General features: G+C 37.1%; 1 protein-coding gene across 1 annotated transcript in view; it reads right to left on the reverse strand.

Moving 5' to 3' along the window:
* Malrd1 (MAM and LDL receptor class A domain containing 1) overlaps positions 1–19,835 on the reverse strand; it is a 642,532-nt gene that overhangs the window by 120,119 nt on the left and 502,578 nt on the right. Inside the window, exon 32 of the mRNA XM_057787647.1 lies at positions 9,853–10,054. Within this exon, the coding sequence (XP_057643630.1) occupies positions 9,853–10,054 (202 nt within the window). The remainder of the gene's footprint in view (positions 1–9,852; positions 10,055–19,835) is intronic.

Here is a 19,835-nt window from a genome sequence, read left to right on the forward strand (position 1 = left end):
TCATTGTCTTATTATGACTCTTTAGATTCTCTGAAACTATTCGTATAAACACGCACACACATACACACACACACACACACATGTTTTCTAGTACTAATTATATTGTAAGTTCCAGAAATGCAAATCTCTCATTTTTACTACCACAAAAATTGAAAAAATATTTTATACAACAAAAAGAAACCCATGTCAAAAGAATAACTAAGGATTATATGAGGTTACCATTCTTAGAAGGCTTTCTATACCCTTGACATCACTAGTCATATTCTCTAATTGTCTCTGTATTTACTCTTTCAAAACAAAAAAGTGCTAATTGGAAGCATACAATTGGCTAATCCTAAATTGGTAGTCATGTATGAGAGTCTCACCACTTAAACTAGCATATTGATTTCCACACTACTTTATTTTTGGCTATGCATCTTGTCTTCTTATTTTTGGAATCACTCTTGAAAATGATGTAACATTTAGACCAAATGATAATGTGCATTGCCAACCATAAACACACTATACTCTAATGACAAATGGGAAGAAAAAACAACAGTAAAAGCCATCAAATGTATAAACTCATATAATATACAGTAGAAGAAAATTACTGAAAGTTTCCAGCCAACTACTAAATTAGTTTCTTACCCTTTAACACAAATACTTTGTTATCTATGTCCATAAAAATGATCCCTTCAAAGTAGGCCTCTTGTTTTTTTTTTTTTTTTCTAGCTCTCCCTATCTCTATAACTTTAGCCCTGATGAATACCTGGCTAAGAATTCCCTGCCCTTTATCCCCTCTTGTGAAAATCCTTTGATTTCAAGGGCAAAGCCAAAGCTTGCTTCTTCAAGAAGTATCTTTAATCCTCTCCACAGGAAGTTCATTCTATTTTAGAATCCCTAGCTTTTAAGTTTGTAATTCCCTTATGTGTTACTGTGCAATTTAACATAGTTTGTTGTTTGACAGTTTATCTTTGCTGTATTAAAATATCCCCATCACCATTACGCCATTTTGTTTGTTTTCAATATAGCAGTAACAAGTGATCTTTGGCTTTAAGACTGTTTGACAATCATATAAAGTTTAAGTCAGTAGAAAGAACATGTATATGGTAGGAATTGTAGTTAAAATTAAATTTATTTAAAAAAATTGAATGTATGAATCAATTTTATAGTTTTGCATCAGCTAGTGTCTCATAAATTGACCTCATCTTAAAATGAATGGTGAAGAATGAGCAAAATACTCAGAGAAAAAAATTGTCAATCCTAATTCACTTATTGGATTATGGAAGATTATTAGGCTTTAAAACTATTGGGAGGATCATAACGCTCTTGTTGACTGTTAGAACATGGTCTTTTCTGCTGTACTTTTCACATGAATCCATTGGACTTGAAGATAAGAAAGCAAGAACCAGAAACTTTGGTTAGAAGTGAGAGTCATGCAAGTTCAAGGGGCCAAACTTCCATCCTTTGCTCCACTGCCTTTGGGGAAGTCACCTGTCATGGCAAACGTTACTTGCTCTTTCTTCCGTCCTGGGCATTAGACAGGAAGGAATTAGTCAGATAAGGGTGAGAAATCCAAATTACAACCATGAGAAAGCCACCTACAGTGTGAACTATGCTCTGTCACCCGGATTTGACAAAAACCTGAACAGGCCGGAAGGTAAAACAGAGAAATCTATCTGCCTTCCTCTTAAAAGATGAATGATTTAAAATGACCAATGGTATTTGCCACATGAATATATAAACAACTTGAATTTTGGGATTACATCTGAGCTGGAATTAATCCTTGAACTTTCAGTGTAGGTGTAGAGACAGGAAAGAAGAATGTGGCCTCCATTCAGGAATGGAAAGAAAGTTATTTTTCAACAGTTATAAAACCAAAATCAAAACAAATTAACAAACACCCCCACGAAATTTTCTAGATTCCTGTTGCCTTGAATTACTCTAAGTTCTCTCTTATTTTTTTAGCACCTTGATTGATAGTTACCAATAATTTAGATTTAGCAGTCAAGATAAAAGGGATACGCTGGGTCAATATTTCTTTCCTTTGGAATCTGTCTTAGATTTTGGAAGGTCTATTTTCTTTCTATTTAACAAAAATAGTTAGAAGGAGAATAAAATGTTCATGGTAGTCACCGAAGAGAGCCTTCTGAGCTTTTGGAAGCCATCAGTGGAGCTTGATGTCTGCTGTGCTTATGTAGTGGATAGGACATCAGACAGCATGTTCTGGTGAGGATATTAATCAGTGGATGACTACATATGTAGCATCACTAAAAGTTATTCTCAGGCTTAAAAATAGCATTTTTCATTTACCCATTGAAATGGCTAATGCAAATGTTTCAGAGGGGCAAAGTCTTAAGTCCTGATTGTTATTTTTTCATGGGGGAAAAACTCAAGCCCATTGGGCAGTTAATTGGTGATTGAAAATTTAAACCCAGGGCTTGATTTTTAATGTGTACATTGATAGAATCTAGTAACATTGGGTTCTTAAGGTGGGTTCACCCAAGCAGTGCAGTCTGGGTGGTTTAAATTACATATATTGCAGTATGGTGGCACATATTTGTAACCAGAACACTTGAGAGTCCGAGGCAGAAAGATCATGAGTTCAAGGCCTGCTAGGGCTCCATTGTAAAACCCTGTCAAAAACAACAAAAATCCACAGATCTTTATGTACCAATAGTTCCAGAGGTCAAACATTTGAGCTCAAATCCTTCTCAGCGGTAGGTTCCCTTTGAAGTCTCCATGGAAGAAGCCGGTCCATTCTTTTTTTATTATATAGTTGTTTTACTAAGAATCCAGGTAAATTATTGCTTGCAAATGGATTACTTTTAATCTCTACCTATTTCAGCATATAGAATTCCATGTGTCTATCTCCATGTGACTCTTCTAATAAGCACACCATCTACATTAGTTTAAAGGGTCTCCCATAATCCAGTTTGAGATCATCCAAGGTCTCACTTTAACTGTGTCTTCAAAACCTCATTTCTAAGTAAGATTATATTTGGAGGTTCTAAAATGGGCATAGGTTTGGGGTACTTCAGTTTTTTTTTCTAAATCTGCTGTAATGAAAACCATACAAAGCCTACATACAATAAACAAAATGAAAAAAAATCTAACAAAAAATGACTTTGGATGGGGAGGGTTTATTTAACTTACACTTTCAGGTCAAGACACATCATTGAGAAAAGTCAGAACTGGCCCTCAAGCAGGTACCTGAAGGCAGGACCCGTGGAGGAGTACTTTGTGTTGGCTCACTATTATGTACTCAGTCAGGTGTCTTCTATAGCCTAGAACCACATACTGAGGAAGCTGTACCTTGATACATCAATTAGTAGTCAAGACTGTCCTTTATGGACATGCCCATTGACCTTGATCTGTGCAACTCCTTAAATGGAGCTTTCAAAGAGAGCCTAATTCTAAGGATGCCTGGAACCCAAATGTCTGGTCTCTTACCCATTGAGAAATAAAGATCTGTGGATCTTTGCCATTCTTATTTTTGGTTTTACCATGGAGCCCTAGCAGGTCTTGAACTCATGATCTTTCTGCCTCAATCTCTCAAGTGTTCTAGTTACAAAGATGTACATCATACTGCACAATTCTGGCATCTTTACTAAGATGACACTGGGCTGTGTCACATTGACAATAAAGGCTTGCCAAGACTTGTGGAAAGACATTTTGCAGTCCAGCAGGGCAGTGAACTCCAATGTGGAGATATGTCTTTCCTTCCTGTGCCTCAATTGCCTGCATTGGTATCTTCTGGTCTTGGCCTACTCATTTGACTCCTGGAAAAACTATATAGAACTGTATCATACATAGTATGAGATAATTCATTGCTCAATACAACACAACCTCTCCTCAGTTTTAGAAACATCTGTGTCCTCACAACCTTCTAAAATGTTTCTTAATCATGGTAAAAAATGAAATCCTCTTTATCCAAAGGAAGAAGAAGAAGAAAAAAAAACAGAAATCACCTCTCTCTCTCTCTCTCTCTCTCTCTCTCTCTCTCTCTCTCTGTCTTTTTTCCTCCCTCCTCTAGATTGCTGAGGGGGTGTGATTAGCTCTTCTCTTCTCATGCCCTCAATGTTGCCTCACCTGTACCCCAGACAACAAGGTCAGCTCTAGTGTGCTGCCCAGGTGGAGGTGCAGGGTCCCCACTCTCGTGAATACCACAGCTAGTGAGGGACAGGACTGGTTCTCCCACTCTTGTGACCCCAGACACAGCTCTCTCACCTCTGGCAGTAATGAGTGAGGGGAGGAGTCTGCTGAGAGTCTTGCTGCTGCTGCTGGCTTTTGTCGTGGCCCACTCAGATGCAGCATTCTGGAGTCTCTATGTCATCACTGTCTTTGTCAACAGAACTGTTCGTTTTCATTGTTTGCCTCTTCTGTCTCCCTTCCCATACTTCTTCCTAGCCTGTCTCACCCTCTGTCTTGCCTACCCTCTTTGTTACTTTCTTGACGTGTTCTCATTCTGCAGCCCAAGATGAGCTAAAATTAAAAATTTTCCTGTCTTAACCTCCATGATACTAAATGCCACAGACATGCACTGTTGGCTTTGGTAGAAAAGAAGTTTTATTTTCTTCATACCAACTGCTGCTGAGTTGTCTTAGCAAATATTTCTCAGGAATTAAAATTCCTGTCTCTTTCTGAAAGTCTAAAAATTCTGCGTTTTTGGCTGCTTCCTGGAAATTCAACACAACTGGAGGAATGTTACTGGTGCAAATCAAGCTCAAAGTGACCTGTTGCTACAGGGCACTGATATTTCTGCTGTTCAATGATAGAAAAATCAGATGACTGAAAAATAAAGGATTGTTCATCCACAAGGCTTATGTCTAATGCTTCGCTGAATAGTAAACAGCTGAGGCTTAATCAGACTTCATATTTCTCAAAAATTTCAAAAACCTGGGTTATTATTGTTTGAAATAACAATGAGAAAACATGACTTGAAGTAATAAAAGTAAACCAAGTTATGCTATAGCTTTTTATATTAATTCTAATAAATAATTTTGAGAAAATATTAAAGCAATGATTTAGTGCCTGGAGTATAGCCTAGACAAGAGGAAATTTGCCTAGTATATACAAGGCCCTGAGCAAAATCCTCAGCACCATGCACACATACCCACAAACCCACCCACCCACACAGCAGCACACACACACACACACACACACACACACATATGCACACATGTATACATAAATAGTAATAAAATAAAGCAAAGATCTTTTAAACATATAACATCATTTCATATATGATGTGGGATTCCCCTATGCATGCTGGGAAAATGTTTTAATACCATTGGTTAATAAAGAAGCTTCTTTGGCCTATAGCAGAGCAGAATATAGCCAGGCTGGAAGAGATATAGAGAGAGAGTAGGCAGAGTCAGACAGATGCCACTTAGCTGCCAAAAGGGGAGGACAAGCTAGAACCTTATTGGAAGGCAATAACCTCATGACACAAAGATTAATAGAATGAGTTAATTAAAGTTGTAAGAGCTAGCTAGAAATATGCCTAAGTCATTGGCCAGTGTTGTAATTAAAATAGTTTCTGTGTGATTATGTGGGGGGGGGGGCAGAGAGGAAAGAGGAGTCTCTGCTGACACATACAGATTTCTTCACAACTAGAAATAAAATTGTTTCAAGTAGACATTTAACAATATAGCAAAAAAAGAAAGAAAAAGGAAATACTATTCTCATTTTCTTTTCTCAGAGTCATGTATTGTTTTGTATACTCCTTCAGACAGCACAGATGGTATCTGTAGATTATTAATATGGTTTTATATTTTCTTTGTCATTTTCTATATTTATTAAAAAGAAACACAGTCTTGTATTGATATTAGTTATGTCCTTCACATTCACCAACATAGTATGAATATTTTTTTCATGCTATTTTTCAATGGAAAATTCACTTACTCCGTATGTCTCTAAAATTTTCATTACAGTGCTAATCACATGGAAAGACATTTCTACCAGCACTAAAAGGACAGTTCTTTAAGGATTTTAAAATATGAGTCTAGCATTATGCTGTATATTATAGTTATTTTTTCTTTCCAGATCTTCAAATTAAGCTATTTCAGGTTTACTGGGTGATTCTAAAGACTCCCTGGCATGTTTCTATGAGATTTGACAACTGTACCTTCAGAATCACTCTTTAAATTTATTCCTAGAAAGCTTCTGACCAATCAGCAATGAATCCCTCTGCCAGGAAGCTCTGGAGAGGCACACACAATCCACAAGGTGACAGAGAAGATGTTTAAGGTTTCATGGTCCAGGTATTAGATGTTTATAAGCCTCTCAACAGTAAGTCTACTATATAATACATCTAGAAAGAATTACCACTCCATCAGGGTCAATCAGTTTTTCATACATTCACTGCTGTTAATTCTAATAAATAACTTAGGGAATATTATATGACAATTGCTATTATTATCTGAATAATAGCAATGTTCAGGCCAAATCTACTTTCTTCATTAAGCTTAAGATATGAGTGATATCCTTTGATTCGTGAAGATACAAAAATCAGAGTAACACACATACACATGCACACACTCATAAATGCACACATGTATGCACACACATAAACATACAGTCATATATCTTCCAGTCATTCTCAGTTCTTATTGTTTATACATACATATGCAGGACTGCCAGAGAACATGATTATGGAACAGCTGCTAGGAGATGTTAAGACCAGGGCTGTGCATTTAGTCTTGAATGGTAAGAGAGTTATCTTTAGAAAAAAATGGTAAGTACAAGAGCTAATTTAGGAATAAAAATAAGAAAGTTGAAAAAATTTTTTTCTGGTTTCTACACAAATGTTATAAGAACGTCCATGAATGCAAAAAGCCAGAGAGACAAAGGAGACTGACTCAAAGACTGCTTCAGAGAAAAGGGTCAGAGAACAGGGAGCTACATGTGCTTGGCTCCCTGCAGTTCCTAGCTAAGGTAATAGGAAATCATTTTCTGTACTTCTAATCTGCATACCCAGGAACATTTTTTGAAAATCAGATAGCTATATATCCTCAGTTTTGAAGAAAGATAAAGCCATTGTGACAGACCATGGAACTGAACAGCAATTTTAATTTCTTTTTAAGTTTTATTAATTTTTTATTTTATTACTTTTTAAATAAATCTTTTTTATTGATTTTATTGAGCTATACATTTTTCTCTGCTCCCCTCCCTGCCTCTCCCCATTCATCCAACCCTCTCCCATGGTCCCCATGCTCCCAATTTACTCGGGAGATCTTGTCTTTTTTCTACTTCCCATGTAGATTAGATCCATGTATGTCTCTCTTAGGGTCCTCTTTGTTGTCTAGGTTTTCTGGGATTGTGAATTATAGGCTGGATTTCTTTGCTTTATGTCTAAAAGCCACTTATGAGTGAGTACATATATTTGTCTTTCTGGGTCTAGGTTACCTCACTCAATATGTTTTCTATTTCCATCCATTTGCTTGCAAATTTCAAGATGCCATTATTTTTTTTTCTGCTGTCAAATACTCCATTGTGTAAATGTGCCACATTTTCCTTATCCATTCTTTGGTCGAGGGACATTTAGGTTGTTTCCAGATTCTGGCTATTACAAACAATGCTGCTATGAACATAATTGAGCACTTGTCCTTTTGGTATAACTGAGCATCCTTTGGGTATGTACCCCAAAAGTGATACTGCTGGTTCTGTAGGAAGTTTTTTTTCCTAATTTTCTGAGAAATCACCATACTGATATACAACAGGGCTGTACCAGCTTGCATTCCCACCAGCAATGCAGGAGTGTTCCCTTTACCCCACAACCTCTCCAGCATAAGTTGTCATTAGTGTTTTTGATCTTGGCCATTCTTATAGGTGTAAGATGGAACCTCAGAGTTGTTTTGATTTGCATTTCTCTGATGACTAAGGATATTGAGCATCTCCTTAAGTGTCTTTCAGCCATTTTAGATTTCCCTGTTGAGAGTTCTCTGTTTAGGTCTGTACTCCATTTTTTATTGGACTATTTCTTCTTTGGATGACCAATTTCTTGAGTTCTTTGTATATTTTAGAGATCAGTCCTCTGTCTGATGTGGGGTTGGTAAAGATCTTTTTCCATTCTGTAGGCTGCCATTTTGTCTTGTTGACCATGTCCCTTGCTTTACAGAAGCTTTTCAGTTTCAGGAGGTCCCATTTATTAATTGTTTCTCTCAGAGTCTGAGCTACTGGGATTATATTTAGGAAGTGATCTTCTTTGCCAATACATTCAAAGTGTATTTCCCACTTTCTCTTCTATGAGGTTCAGTGTGGTTGGCTTTATGTTGAGGTTTTTGATCCATTTGGACTTGAGTTTTGTGCATGGTGATAGACATGGATCTATTTTCATTCTTCTACATGTTGATATTCAGTTATGCCAGCATCATTTGTTAACTATGCTTTCAACAGTGTGAAATCTATTGTCAAAAAATACTAAAATACATATACTAATAAAATATAACCAAGGGAATTAAACAGCATTAACGGAAGTGATCACAACTGAGGGACTTGGTGGTTTCCTTAAATTGTTTTATTTGGAGAGAATAATAAATAACTGTATTAGAGTTAGTATCTGGGGTAAAATTCAAAAATTTAAGACCACAATGTTTTCTTTTTTTATTTTTATGTATATGAGATATACGTGTATGTATATGTATCCATATTTGTATGTATATGAGCACGTTTGTGTGTGTAGGTTCACATAGGTGTCATTGCATTTGGAGACCGGAGTTTCATCTCAAAAGTCATCCTTCATTACTCTTCTACCTTATACAATGCAGTAGAACTCCTGTTTCCTCAGTGACAGAGATTAAACTCTGAGATCACCAAAATGGTTAGTTTTGCTAGCCAGCTTTGCTCTGGGGATTTCCTGCCTCTGCTCCCCAGACTAGATTTGCAGGTGGATTGCCATGCCCACCTGGCAATTGCATGGGTTCTAGGGAGCTGAACTCCTGTCTCCTTGATTGTGCAACAAGCATTTAACCACCAAGGCAACTTCCTAGTCACAGGACACATTTTAAAATAACATTATTCCTATCTATTAGTAATTGATTATTTACCAGAGAACAAATATCCCCACTTAACTGGAGACATCCTAAATATTCAGGTGTCAGTTATAGGGGGACCTGATAACGTTTGTGCTTTCCTGCTGAAATACAGAGACTGTTCTAGGTTGTTTGACACAAATAAAAGAAGGAAGCAGCCTGGGGTAGGGAAAGGCTAACAAACTGAGGAGAATGGATGAAATGGATGTGGAGAAAGTGCAGGATGGCAGCACCAGATGCACCTTTACCTTGGCCAGTTACAATAAGTCTGGAATAGAAGGGTAGGCAGTGAAACCGTAGCAATTGAAGGATGTTCCCTTGGCCTTTCTGAAGCTGCTTTAGTGCAGTGCTAATTTGCTGTCCCAAAGTCATGAAAATTTCTTTTTTTTTCCACTTCAGTGGTTTATTGTGCAACTATCGCCATCTAGTTCTAGAATTTTTTTATAGCTAATTTATTTTATTTATTTTTTTGTTGAAAAAAATTTCTGCCTCCTCCCCATTTCCCATTTCCCTCTCCCTCTTCCCATTCCTCTCCCCCTCCCCCCACTCCCCTCCCACTCTCCCCACTCCTCTCCCCCTCCCCCTACTCCATTCCCCCTCCCTCTTGAGACTGAAGAGCAGTCCAGATTCCCTGCCCTGCGGGAAGTCCAAGGTCCTCCCAATTTCATGGCCAAGTTCATGGGCAGAGAGACTACCTCTTGACATGTGCACTTATATATTCAACACTGGGGAACAGGACTTTATTCAGAAGTAAATGCAGTTCCCTTGAATCTCCCAATTACTGTATATTTAGATATGAAATCAATATTTATACCTATTTCCTGAAGGGATCACTTACCTCCAGAAGCACATTCAGGGGTAAAAGTGATATCATCAAGAGCAATAAAGATGTCTTCCTTTCCACCTAAGTCAGCTTCAAACACCACCTTGAAGGGACTGTTACTAGAGAGAGGTACATGTGCATAGGCCCATCCAGTGTCTTTGTTTTGCATTATGGACCACATCAAGATGTTTAGTCCTGATTCCTCGATAATATACACCTAAAACAATAACCAGATAAAACAACTTTGTTATGGTTGGATGTTAAAGGTAGATTTGATCATCCTCAATGAAATTGATTTGGATTATTTAAGTCATTTAGCAATCAAAATAATATATACAAAATCTTTACTATTACAATAGAAAATCTCCCTGGAGCAATTATATCAATATTCAGCATTAAAGATTAAAGCAAAAATACTGACCCATGTAATGAAGAAAGCATAACATTAATTTATTATAATGTTATGGTTAAGGTTTTTGACAGGTCAACTCCACAATATTTAATTATATGAAGAAAATTTAGTGACTTGTATAGGAGCTATACAAGTCTGAGCATTCATGCTGAGACTACAGAAGAATGGGCTGCTTTAGTGACAATCATGCATCCAGCTTGCATGGGTAAAGGCAGAGACAAACTGCATAGCTTTCCCTGAATTCCAATGCTGCATCTCACAGAAGCTCCACATCCCTGCAGCACAGCAGGAAGGTCTCTGTGTTGACTGGGATTCCAGGAGTGGACACCGTGGAATATCAGGAACACTTTGCTTGCTTCAGTAAGCATTTAACTCATGAAAAGTAGTGTAGGTAAAGCATGAGTGAGAAGAGAGTGTGATTTGTCTTCGTCCCAGCAGCTCTCAGGGATTCTGTGTTTAATCACCACAGACAGGTCATAGTAGAAAACCGAGATTCAGTTTCATCCTTAGAAGTGCATAGTTTAACAGAGTTTTAAGTTTAAAAAAAAATACTCCAATCTTATTTGATAAAAAGAAAATATTCAGAATAGTAAATATGTAGATTTCTCTTGAAACTAAGAACTTAATAGAGGTAACATAATTTAATAAAATATAAAAATAACAACATTGCAGTCAATATTAATAAAAGTTTAACCCATTTGAATATTTTATATTTGATAAACCTTAATTGGTGTATGGGTATACAGTAGGACTATTAACATCTATCTTGAACTCTGGAGTTGCAGAAAAAGAAATCTAATAATTAAAAATTCAAAAAGCACAGAACTATGCTGTTGGGTATAATATACAAGGGGCTTTGAAATCACCCTCAACTCCTTACAAACAAGAGAGTCATCTGAACACAGAGAAAATGAGCAACTTTTCACAGATCCGGGAGATACAGAGAAAACAACTTCTAAATGAAAGAAGGACAGGGAGTGGGGTGGGAGGAGGTAGAAGAAAGACTGAATAGCAACCTCTGGCCACAGAGTACAGGACAAAACAAAACCTGACTACGAGATATCAAAGCAAAGATCCAGGATGACCTGAGAGCATCCAATAAGACAAAGAGTTGCATAGGTGTTTATTATCTACACCTAAACATTTAAACTCCAGAGATGCCAAAAAAAAAAAAAAGAGAGAGAGAGAGAGAGACAAAGAGAAAAAACTTGAAGAAGCCCTACTGGGAAAAATATTTCTTAATTATAGGTGAGGAAGTATGAGAATACATGAGGCTTCTTTTCAGAGACTTGCTTATTGAAGTCAAAAGTGCGCTGTACCATAGAATATGAAGTAGTTTTAAATGCTAAAAGGAAAAAAAATCCCTATTTAAAATTCTTTATCAAGTCAAGTTATTATCAAAGGATAATAAACCCTTCTCCAGATAAGTAAAACACTGAGAAAAAATTTCATAGACCCAATTTGCAAATAAAGTTAGGAGGAATTTTTTTCAGACACAGGGGAAATAATACAGGCCCAAATACCAGATTTATATAAAGTAAGACTGTTATAGAAAAAACAGATTTAAAACTTGAATTGTTTTGTTGATGTTGCTCCTCTTATGTTATTCATTCAGATAATTTGATGCAAAAATAATAAGAATATTATTCTCTTGTCTAAGCTTTTGGGTATGAGAAATCAATGATTGTTACAAAGGAAATTTGGGGCAAGTTGAGAGTATTCTATTCTAGTGCACTAGGATTCCCCAGGAAACTGTGCAGCATTATTTGAAAGTGACCTCGGCTTCATTTTCCATGTACACTGACAACTCATGAGAAAAGTAGAGTTAGTTTGAAAAACAGAGCCATTGATAGACGAAGAGACCAGAGAATTTCAACCTAGCAAAACAGCATAAGTGAAAATATAATGGTGAGGGTGGGGTGGGGAGGCAAGCAGCAATTATGGCAGCCGTTTATTCATGTATCAATGCCTATTTTAAATGCAAATAGAGCAATTGAAAGAAGGTATTTTCAGAGCCAACTAAAAGTTAAGATCTGAGTGTGTGCTTCTTTGAAGGAACCCAGTTAAATATCAAGGCATTAACCAGATGAAAATCAGTGGGATGAACAGTACACAGAGATGACACTAAGTATAAGAAATGTGGAGACACTGTACTAATGTTGGGCAAAACAGGCTTCGGAGAAAGAAAACTTAACAGGGAAAATAAAGTCCTTTTGTCCTTCCTATAAACAAACCAGTTGAAGCCCCAAGGTGATGTTATTCCAATGTGCCACCTTCAGGAACTTATCAGATCTCAGGTACTGCCCTCCTCAATTTGATTACTACCTGAATGAAGGAAGCCTGAGGGAAATTTCTGCGGAGCTGTTCTTATGTAAGGACAGACTAGAAATAATTTTTTTCTATTTACAAATTACTCTTTCTAAAGTCTTTTGCTATTGTGACCCTTGTGAATTGAGATGGAATTACAAGTTTCCTAAATTACATACACATCCTCAATGTATGTGTGCCTAAAAACAGCGTTATCCAATACTTGAGACAAAAGTAAGTATATCTAAAAGAGAAAGGAAATGAATCTATTATCATAGCTGAAGACTTCAACCTTTCTTTAGCAGTGATTGATAGATCAGAGGGAACAAAGCAGTCAAGACATGTTTGAAGTGAAGAACATCAATCAACTGGGTCTCATTTACATTTATACAATGCTTCAATCAGCAACAGAGGAAGATACATTCTTCTCAAGCTTACACATAAAAATCACTGAAGTTGGTGGCATTCTGGAAAAAAAAAAACCCACACGGTAGCCAAGTTAAATGAATGAAAGTGATCTGGCTCTCAGACCGCGGTAGAATTAAACTAGAAGATCATAATGGAGAGATAACACTTAGAGCAAAGAAGTTTCAGAAGAAACCAAATGATGTTTCAAAATAACTCAAACTTCAGCCATCAGTGTTTACAGGATAAAGTACAAAAGTGTGTGGGGTGTGGGGGCAGGGGTGTATATTATAATTATAGGATATTAGGGGTAAGTATAAGGCTCTGTGTGTTTATTTGGGACTGAGCAGCGGCAGGACTTGGCAGAACAGAAACTTGTCTACCTCTAGATGTAATGAATGGGCCAATTCCTTGAAATACGCACAAATCAGAACTCACAAAGAGAAAAATCATCAATAAAAATATGAATTTGCCTGTTAAAGAGTGTGAATGGATTGATAATGTTCCAAATAATACACAAACCCAAACTAGTATTAGAAATGAAACTATACATTAATATCTCTCATGAACATTAAGAAGAAAAATACTTCAAAGCTATTAACAAATCAAATCTAACAATATATTACGAGTAATTCAATGCCATGAACAAAGAAATTGATTATGTCAGTAAAAATTCAATAATCATTCAATATAGTATATCAAATCAATAGGCTATAGACAAAATGTCTTATATTTACACATGTAGACACATATATGGGATGGAAAATGCTGACTCTCGGGAGTCCTGGAGAATCAGAAACAGCTACTAATACACACAAATCCAAATAGAAACTGTTTGATGAGAACACACAAATAGAACTGAGGTACTTTTGAATAATCACAGGTGTAAGAAACAATCACCACTATCAGCAACAACCAAAAAGGGGCAGGCTTTCTAGCAGAATTATGGAAGCACTCAAGGAAATAATACCTTAGGTACAAGGTAATAATGAATCAAGGGGTTGCAAGCATGCTGGTTCAGCAACTTGTCTGAGGAGCAGATGAGGATAACAATTGTATCTGGAAATACTGGGCAGGTAAATGCTGTGGAAGTGCTCAAGCTCAAGGATTTCCAGGTTGAGCAATGGAGTCACATAAATGAGGCAATGCTGAGACTACTACAACTTTTTACCTCCTCCAACAAATAATAAAAAAAGAGTATATCAAAAACATAAGGCCACCAAAGTCATAGTTCCTCTTTGACTATAGAGTAACATAGAATTGGAGGTCATTCAGAGTGTACAGTCACTGCCAGAAGAAAGGTATTTATTGGTTTGTTTCACGAACTGGAACATATGTATTATTATTATTGAAACAAGTTTCACTCACATACAGAGATGTATCCAAATACTTTTGGGAAACAAAAAAGTATAACCAATTCCTTTCATCTACATTGGATGTCAATTAACTTTGGCAAGTATAACCACACACACACACAAGAGATTTTTTTTCAAAGGTTATGAAGACTAGTACAAGTCTTTGGATAAAACCTTCAGTAATAAATCGATTTTCAGAAGGGCCAAGATTAAATGCAACTGCAGAATGAACTGAGTAAATCAAAATTTCCCCGAGGATAAAGACGAAGCCATCAGGAATCCAAGAGAACTAAGGAACTGTAGCACTGGAATGTGAATGGCTTCCTCATAAGAAGGGCAATTTGAACACAGAAAAGAACGGTGGGCTTTCAAACAGAAGAAAGCCCAGGTGGGAATATAAGTAAGTTAACGACAGAAGCCTCAGATGAAACCACATCTGTCCACACATTGATCTTCGGTGCCAGAACTGTGAGAAAATGCATTGCTAATGTTTACATTGTCTAGTTTGTAGTGTTGTGCTATGATCCCTGGCATATCAAATTTAAAACAACTTAACATTGTAGATTGTATAGAATTAATAGGGTGGTGAGAAAAAATAGCGGAGACATATTTTTAATCAATGTTAACATGCTATAAGTGCCAGGTATTTTTATTAATATGATTACCAAAAAATATGTGTGTTCTTTAGGAAGTTCATCTAATAATCCAGCCAATTACAAGAAACCACAGAGCCTGATTGGTAAAATCTTGCCAAAGGTCGTTTTTTAGTGGTGGGTGGTTATATTCAAATATGAAATGGATTGTTAATCATATTAATTGAAAATTTTCAACTAGTTTAATAAATATCCTCTTCTCACAAAACATTGACAACTACAACTTTAAAACTTTTGGAATAAGGAAGAATAACTGAAATTCAGTGAATGTAATAAATCCCAAATAAATGCAATAAGTGACAAAACAAAAGGCAAACAGAAATCCAATAAAGAAAGAAGAGTGGCAATAAATGTACAGTCATTGTCTTGAGTCTTATATACTAACATAGCTTTGACATGTAAGAGCTAAGACTGACAAACAAAAATAAAGAACAGCAAGAAAAACAGATACTCAGTATAGGTAAGGAATTTGACACACCTTTCTAAGTAGGCTACACAGGATACTAAGACGAAAGGGTAGATGAAATGGTTCAATTTATCTCTGTTTTTATCACTCAACTATGTATATACCCATATTAGCAATGAACTAGGTGTAATAATTTCTTCAAGCATTTTAAAGAAAATGTGTGTATATGTATAGATTCAACATATGACAAAAGGGTCCTAGGAAATAAAGAGAAGTAAGGCAAAGGGTTCAATCAATGGTATGGAAATAATTATGGTTATGTGGGAAAAATTTTTGAGATTCTAATCTATCATCATTTCTATGCAAGAGTAAAACCTATAATTAGCTAAATCCACAACTCCAAATTGTATAATAATAAATGAGAACATTTTACTCTTCTATGATGGGAAAGGGCTTGGTAAGTAAGGTAAAAATCCAGATTCTATACAGAATCTGAAAAATGATAGAGTTCACCAACTAAAAATGTAAAAGAAACCTTTCTTTAGCTTCCAATATGTTAAATAGTCCTTTGAAGAAGTCTTCCTCAGCCTGGGATCCAGACTTCTAAGCAAAGCTGATTTGGTTATTTCTCAAGGTGACTTTGTACCTAGTCCATTTATAGTCAGGTGTGAGAAATACTTTCTTTTGCAAATTCCCACTTCTATGTCTTCACAATGTGACTTGATTTTCATTTCCAGAAGGAATGCTTTTCAACTGGAGGTCGCTTTTCTCTCTTTATTGCACTGTGAAGGGGAAGTCTGTGCAGAAGGTCAAATTAGATTAGCTCCCTCCTCTTGAGTTCAACCTCTGCACTTGTGCATTGCCATTCTGTCTTGTGTAATTTATAATTTAATAGTGGATTACGGCAATGTTTTTTCTCTAAGGTTTTTTTTTTCCTATTATCTGCAAGTGGAGATATCGTTTTTTCTATTTTATGTGTCAAAGTATCTCTCTGTTGTCAAATCCTATACATCAAATCTTACCAAACTGTTAACATGGACCCGTATTATTACCATGTGATAGGTGACGGGTGTGTGTAGATACACTGAGAAATCATTTAGTACTACATGCCATTAGCAGAGGAAGAGTACTAGGCACTTTCATAGGACCTATAACCTGCTCAATCACAGGTTCTTGGCCCTGATACTGTTCTAGCCATGAGTTCTATACTGTGGAGTTGATATTTGTGCCATTATTAGATCAGTGTGCACACCTTGTCAATCAGATCTTTGTTGTATCAAGTTGGATACTCATCTGACTTTAAAAAAATCCCTTCTAAAGTTCAAGGACCATTGTAGAAGATGAAGTGGAAAGACTGTAAGAGTCAGAGGTGGTGGATGACTAAAAATCCAAAACAAAGCAAAACACAACAAAATAGTATTTCATGAACACAGCAGAGTAGTTGCACATATGAGTTTACAAGGATTGTGACAACATCCACAAACCTAAATAAGTTCAAGTCAGACAACAATCTCAATGTAGAGGGGTAACCTGGGATTAACATCCCACCCCTAACTGAGGAGCTATTGATAATGATAACTGCTGGAGAAGGGGAGTTAGGTTTTTTTAAGGTAAAATCCCTGGTGGGTCAAATATGTACCAATGGGTGGTTACACATCCAAGAGAATATTGGCAACAATAATTGGACTTCGTAAATTAAAACGAAAAGAATGACAGCACAATGTTGGTGGATATTGAGTCAGGGGAATAGACTTGGAGGAAATGGAAGAGAAGTTAGATAATCAAAATGCAATGCATGGGATTCTCAAAGCATTAATAACAATAAAATCATCTTTGCTTATTTTAACTATGGCTATAGCAACATTATTTGCATTACAGTATAAAAATGTCTGCAGCATAGAAATAGATATATTAATAATGGCAGGCATACCATTTTTACTTTTATTACTTCTTAAATTAGTGAGAATTGACCAATTTTGTTGATCAATATGTTCTGGCTTTCTTGCAGGTCTTTTTAGGGCACAGATATCTGTTATGCATTTTCAGCCACTCTAATGTATAACACACTATAGGGCCATTTATATGTGTCATTGTTTCCTCTCTTAAATACTCACTAGTATTATTCCCTAAAGAGGCTCTGATGAGAAGTGCCATACTGCTTGTGAATGTAGCAGGCATCAAATTAAGCCTAAAAAGGATAAAAGAAAATTGCTGGATCTGGGAAGTCAATTAAAACCTACTTTAAAAAAAAATCTCTAAAAGGAGCATTGATAGCAACTCTCAACAACTTTCATCATAACACAAAGTAGAAGTTTTAGTTGTTTTCTTTATGTTTTGTTTTTCATCTCCATTGTCCCCCACTTCTCTATCCACTTGCCTGGAACTTCCTGCAGCAGTAGCAAGAGCTATGAAATACAGATGACTCTTTGCATCTATACAAGCCTAGAGGGAACAGCCAGGGCCTGCAGAGCAGCTCATATGTAGTCACTTGTTAATTACAGCCTTACTGTACTAAATTCTAACCAAATGCCTGATTAATATATGAATATAAATCCAAGGTATATTTCTTCCATTACTAAGAGGACTTCATCATTGTATTTTATTGGGTCATTATTCATATTATCACCTTATATATAGCTGGTGAAGAGAATTGTGAATTGTGAATTTGAAACCCTTCTTGTCTCAGAGTATCTGCTCATGGCTGGTATCTCTGGTCCACAGTCAGGGTTTTTAGACACAAGATGTATTGGAATGGGTCTCATTTTTCTGTTATTTGCTATTTTGAGTTTTATGAGTCTGGTGTATCATAAAGAGTAGAGTTCTGATTGAACTGACAGTGGAAGCATCTAAAGGTCTGGCTTTGATGTAGACAGTGGTCAATATTGTAATGGTCTGTCCTGTCCCTTTAAGAGACGAGCCCCACCTACTCCCTCCCCCATCCACCACTGAGGCAAGCAGATCTTTCTTCCTGATTCCAGCTGAGTCTCTTCTCTTTCAGTCTCTCTTCCAAATAGGTAGCTGCTGCTGTGGCGTCCCCCTCCCCCACTCTTCCCCTATTTCGCCTTTTCCCTTTCCCCTCCATAACCCACTAAATAAATACCCACTTCCTCTGCATGGTGTGCCTACTTGTCTCGGTAGGTCTCCCACTCATCATGCAGCTTCCTGCCTAGGACCCTCTGGCCCTCATGGCCTGCAGGCTACTTAGGGGTTTCCTGCCTGGGACCTGAATGCCTTTGTGGCCCCCATGGTCTCATGACCCACTGCCTTATGCCTGTTGCCACTCAGGGACCTGCAGCATTTTATTTTATTTTATTAATTTATTTATTTATTAAAGATTTCTGTCTCTTCCGCGCCACCGCCTCCCATATTCCTCCCCATCCCCCAATCAACTCCCCCTCTCTCATCAGCCCTAAGAGCAGTCAGGGTTCCCTGCTCTGTGGGGAGTCCAAGGACCTCCCACCTCCTTCCAGGTCTATTAAAGTGAACATCCAAACAGCCTAGGCTTCCACAAAGTCAGTATGTGCAGTAGGATCAAAACCCAGTGCCATTGTTCTTGACTTCTCAGCAGTCCTCATTGTCCGCTATGTTAAGCGAGTCCGGTATTATCCCATGCTTTTTCAGACCCAGTCCAGCTGGCCTTGGTGAATTCCTGAAAGAACATCCCCATTGTCTCAGTAAGTGGGTGCACCCCTCATGGCCCTGAGTTCCTTGCTCGTGCTCTCTCTCCTTCTGCTCCTGGTTTGGACCTTGGGGTTGTAGTCTAGTGCTCCAATGTGGGACTCTGTCTCTGTCTCCTTTCATCGCCTGATGAAGGTTAATATCCAGGAGAAGAAAGTGAACCCAAAGAAAAGCATTTTATTTTAAACCATAACAAATATGACACACCTCAGGAAGTTACCAAAGGCAGATCTCAGTTTGACAAAGATGCCCTCATGGCTCTTGTCCTTTAACTGTTTATCCAACAGATGATTATATGAAGTCCTGAACAAGTGAACTAAGTGTGTTGTTTCTTAGGAAACTCAGCAGAACAAACATATTCATCTTACCTTTTGCTGCTTTCTATACATAAAGAGTTCATAGACAAATAAAACTATTTGACTTACCATTAGGTTTCTGATATCTATGATTTAAGGCAAATTTTTTATATTATAAGGTATAACATGTCATACATGTTATGCCCAGATCTGTGAAGTCCCCCAAAAATCAACAAGGAAATCAAGTCCCATATGTAAAAGTAAAGAGCCTTTCTTTTATACAAGTTTGCAAACTTGGTCTCTGCGTGTATCCAACATATTTAAATCATTGGAGAGCCATGAGCTCAGTTAGAGTTTGGTTTTTATAGTAGTAAAGGTAGGTGTGCGGGGTTTCTAAGAATCAGGACCTTTGATTGACTGACATTTGTCTAGGGGTGTCCTGGTGAGTGTGCTGGCAGGTGATCCTATCTACAAGAGTTGGAACTG

The sequence above is a fragment of the Chionomys nivalis genome, chromosome 13 (assembly GCF_950005125.1).
Source record: "Chionomys nivalis chromosome 13, mChiNiv1.1, whole genome shotgun sequence".
Lineage (NCBI taxonomy): Eukaryota > Metazoa > Chordata > Mammalia > Rodentia > Cricetidae > Chionomys > Chionomys nivalis.